Source organism: Sitophilus oryzae, unplaced genomic scaffold (assembly GCF_002938485.1).
Source record: "Sitophilus oryzae breed Bouriz unplaced genomic scaffold, Soryzae_2.0 scaffold_1576_pilon_pilon, whole genome shotgun sequence".
In the NCBI taxonomy this organism is placed as follows: domain Eukaryota; kingdom Metazoa; phylum Arthropoda; class Insecta; order Coleoptera; family Curculionidae; genus Sitophilus; species Sitophilus oryzae.
This window is the reverse complement of record NW_022146254.1, coordinates 5451708-5455402: the sequence shown is the minus strand read 5'-3', so window position 1 is coordinate 5455402 and position 3695 is coordinate 5451708. Positions and strand designations below refer to the sequence as shown.

The window sequence follows — 3695 nt, the reverse complement described above, 5'->3', positions numbered from 1 at the left end:
TGAAGACATGTGTAGTCGTCTGTAGGTCGGGATGGACATAGGCGGTGCGAACTGAGTGGTTGCTCGTTGGTACAGGCCTCAAAGCTCCCATGGTCTCACGGAGTCGTTGAACAAATCGGTGTTCGTCGGTTGGGGTAGCAGTTGGAACAAATAGCTGTCCAGGGAGGCGAACTGGTGCACCAAACACTAAATCGGAGGCTGTACAGGCGATGTCCGGTTTAAAGGTGTTCCGCAGGCTCAGCATGACGAGGGGAAGAGCTTCGGCCCAGGATACATCAGCAGCGACGAGTGCAGCCTTGAGGGTTCGGTGAAAGCGTTCGATACATCCATTTGATTGTGGGTGATAAGCAGTCGTCTTTATGTGCTGTACTCCAAGTGCTGTGTTAAGCTGGCGGAACAACTGGCTCTCGAATTGTCTGCCTCGGTCTATAGTAATGGTCGCTGGTACACCAAAGCGGGATATCCATCCTTCGAGGAGCTTTTGTACCACTACTTCAGTAGTTATCTCACGAATAGGGATAGCCTCAGGCCATCTCGTAAATCTATCAATGATCGTGAGTAGGTATCGAAAATTGTCACTAGGTGGAAGTGGTCCCACAATGTCGATATGTATGTGGGCAAATCGTTCGTCAGGCATTCCTAGTGGTGTCACCGGTGTAACAGTATGACGTCCTACTTTGGCACGCTGACATTGAAGACACTCTCTGGACCACTGCTTGACTTGACGGTTCATATTATGCCACACGAAGCGTTCGGCGATCATTCTCAGCGTAGCAGCGTGTCCAGGGTGGGACTGGGTGTGGAACTTCAAGAAAACATCCCTCTGCCTTCCAGACCTCTGCCGGCGACCTTTCGCCGGCACGTACACACGTACACGTCCATCTTGGATTGAACAGTATAGGGGTCGTTCGCTATCTGGTATGACAATGTGTTGAAGGTTTAAAGAGCTTGTGGGGTCCTGCAGAGCTTCTTGTAGACCTTCATCAGTTGTCTGAGCTTCAGCTAACCGGTCAAAGTCAATGGTGATGGGTGATGTTATTGCGTCTACCTCAGGTCGTGCGAGACAGTCGGCTACAATGTTCTTTTCTCCTTGGACATGTCGGATGTCTGTGGAAAATTGACCAATAAATTCCAGCTGGCGGATCTGTCGTGGAGATTGACGGTCATGTCGCTGCTGAAAGGCATACGTCAAGGGCTTGTGGTCAGTGTATATGATGAATGGCATGCCCTCAAGAAGGTAGCGGAAATGGTGAATACCGCTAAATATTGCCAACAGCTCGCGGTCGTAGGTACTGTAGTGACGCTCCGTCTTCGACAACTTCCGTGAGGAGAAAGAAATAGGCTGTAAGTGCTCACCAACAAGCTGTTGCAATACACCACCGATCGCGGTGTCCGAAGCGTCGACTGACATGCTCAACTGAGCATGGGGTGCTGGAAAAACCAACTCGGCAGCAGTAGCTAGGAGTTCTTTAACTCTGGTGAAGGCACTTGATGCTGCTGGAGTCAAGTTGAGGTCCTGTTGCTTTTTCTTTTGGTGGGAAAGTAGCTCGGTGAGTGGCATAAGCTCTTTTGCAGCATTCGGTAACCAGCGTCGATAGAAATTAACCATCCCTAGGAAGCGACGTAGCTGTTTGTATGTTGTTGGTTGCGGAAAACTGCGAATAGCACTGACTTTAGCTGGCAGAGGCCTGACTCCAGTTGGGGAGACTGTGACGCCCAAGAAATTTGCCTCTCGTATCCGGAATTTGGACTTTTCTTTGTTGATTTGGAGTCCATTTGCTTCTAGGATCTGAAGAACTACTGCTAAGTGCTGCTCGTGTTCTGCTTCCGTCTCCGAGACTACCAGTATGTCGTCGATGTACACATATACAAATGAACACCCTCGGAAGAGATGGTCGAGGTACCGCTGAAGTGTCTGGGCGGCGTTACGTAAGCCAAAGGGCATACGTAGAAATTCGTACAAACCAAAAGGTGTAATAACAGCCGTTTTTTGTACATCTTCTGGGCGGACTGGGATCTGGTGGAATGCATGTACAAGATCAATGGTAGAGAAAATTTTCTTTCCATGTAGCTGATTTGCAAAGTCCTGAATATGTGGCACTGGATAGCGATCAGGCTTGGTAATTGCATTTAACCGACGGAAATCCCCACAAGCACGCCACTGGCCGTTGGCTTTTTGGACCATGTGAAGCGGGCTAGCCCATGGCGATTTTGATGGCTGAACAATGCCCATTTGTATAAGTTGATTGAATTCGGCCCGTGCAGCTTGTAGACGGTCTGGTGGAAGCCTGCGCGGCTTGGAGAACACTGGTGGGCCTTGGGTGTCGATATAGTGCTGGACTCTTCCAGGGTCGTCTGGTGCATCCGTTGGTCGGTCATAAGGATGGGCAGTAGATATTCCCACCTCCAACGCGCTTACTCGTCGAGACACACACGTAATGCTGCTTGGTATAGTTGGACACACAAGGCGCTTGTTTCGCATATCTACGGTGAAACCATGGTGTACGAGGAAGTCAGCACCTAGGATGGCAGTAGTGACATCTGCAACAACAAAGGTCCATGTGACTGGCTGGCCAAAACCAAGGTCAAGTGTCAACTGTTTCTGCCCAAACGTTTTAATACAGGAACCAGTAGCAGAGTATAGGCGTATCATACTAGGTTTTGAAGCAGAACATGCTTTGCGTGGCAGCACACTTAAGTCGGCTCCAGTGTCAACAAGGAACTGCAGTTTTAGGGCTTTATCTGTGACGAAAAGGCGACGTGGTGCATGGGGGGCAGTGGTTGTCATGATTACTGCGCCCCCTCTTGATCGTTTTTTGAGAAGGTACATGGTGCCCTACACTTCTTAGCTTGGGACCCAAATCTCCTGTGATAGTAGCAGTGCCCGTCAGTTTTCTCGTCCACACTTACTTTGTTGTCAGCTTTCTTGGCCAATTCCTCCAGGTCTCCATCCAGGATTGCTATGACTCCCCGGGCTTGGGGTGGTAGGCGGTCTAACCAGAGTTTCTTTAGAACCTGCGTAGAAACGTTATTTGAGGCCAAAGCTTGCATTCGGTGGAGAAGCTGTGTTGGTTTAAGGTTGCCCGAGGTCATCTCCATAAGCTGGTAAATTTTGTCATCAGCGCTACTGCCATATCTCTCTAACAGTCTAGTTTTGAGGTCTTCGTAGGCCCTACCTCTAGTTGGATTTCGTAGTATGTCGGCTACCTCTAATAGAACCTCGCTGTTTAAACTTGTTACGGTGTGATCGAACTTGCAGTCATCAGATGTTATTTTGGCTTGCCTGAATTGGGCTTCCAGGCGTAGGAACCATAGTTCGGGCTCTGTGCGCCAAAACTCCGGTGCTTTAATCCCTACACGGGCAATAACGACTTGATCGTCGGTTTGGAAGTCGTTCGTGTCGGAGGTGGACATTGCGTATCTGAATTTGTTGCACTCACACGTTCGTCGGGGTCACCAATGTGGCCGTTGCGGGTAGCAAATTAGGCATACTAAATAATTAAATCATTTAATTAACTCGATCAATTGTTACAAACTAAATAACTATTACAAAAAACATAAGGATTCGGTTTCTTGGCGCGAAACGTGAATGTTGAAGGTCGAATGTCTATCCACAGAATAATCCTTCCTCTTCCTCGATTGACAGATATCAGCTGGACGGCCATTCAGGGTTGTTATTCTCCTCCCGTGGAACC

The 3695-nt window shown here is 48.9% G+C and overlaps 1 protein-coding gene across 1 annotated transcript; it reads right to left on the bottom strand.

The window, feature by feature from the left end:
* Positions 1-2790: 2790 nt before the first annotated feature.
* Positions 2791-3414, bottom strand: LOC115879480. Its single transcript, XM_030896377.1, has one exon. The coding sequence runs from the start codon at positions 3412-3414 to the stop codon at positions 2791-2793; it is 624 nt and encodes a 207-aa protein (XP_030752237.1).
* Between the last annotated feature and the right edge of the window lie 281 nt (positions 3415-3695).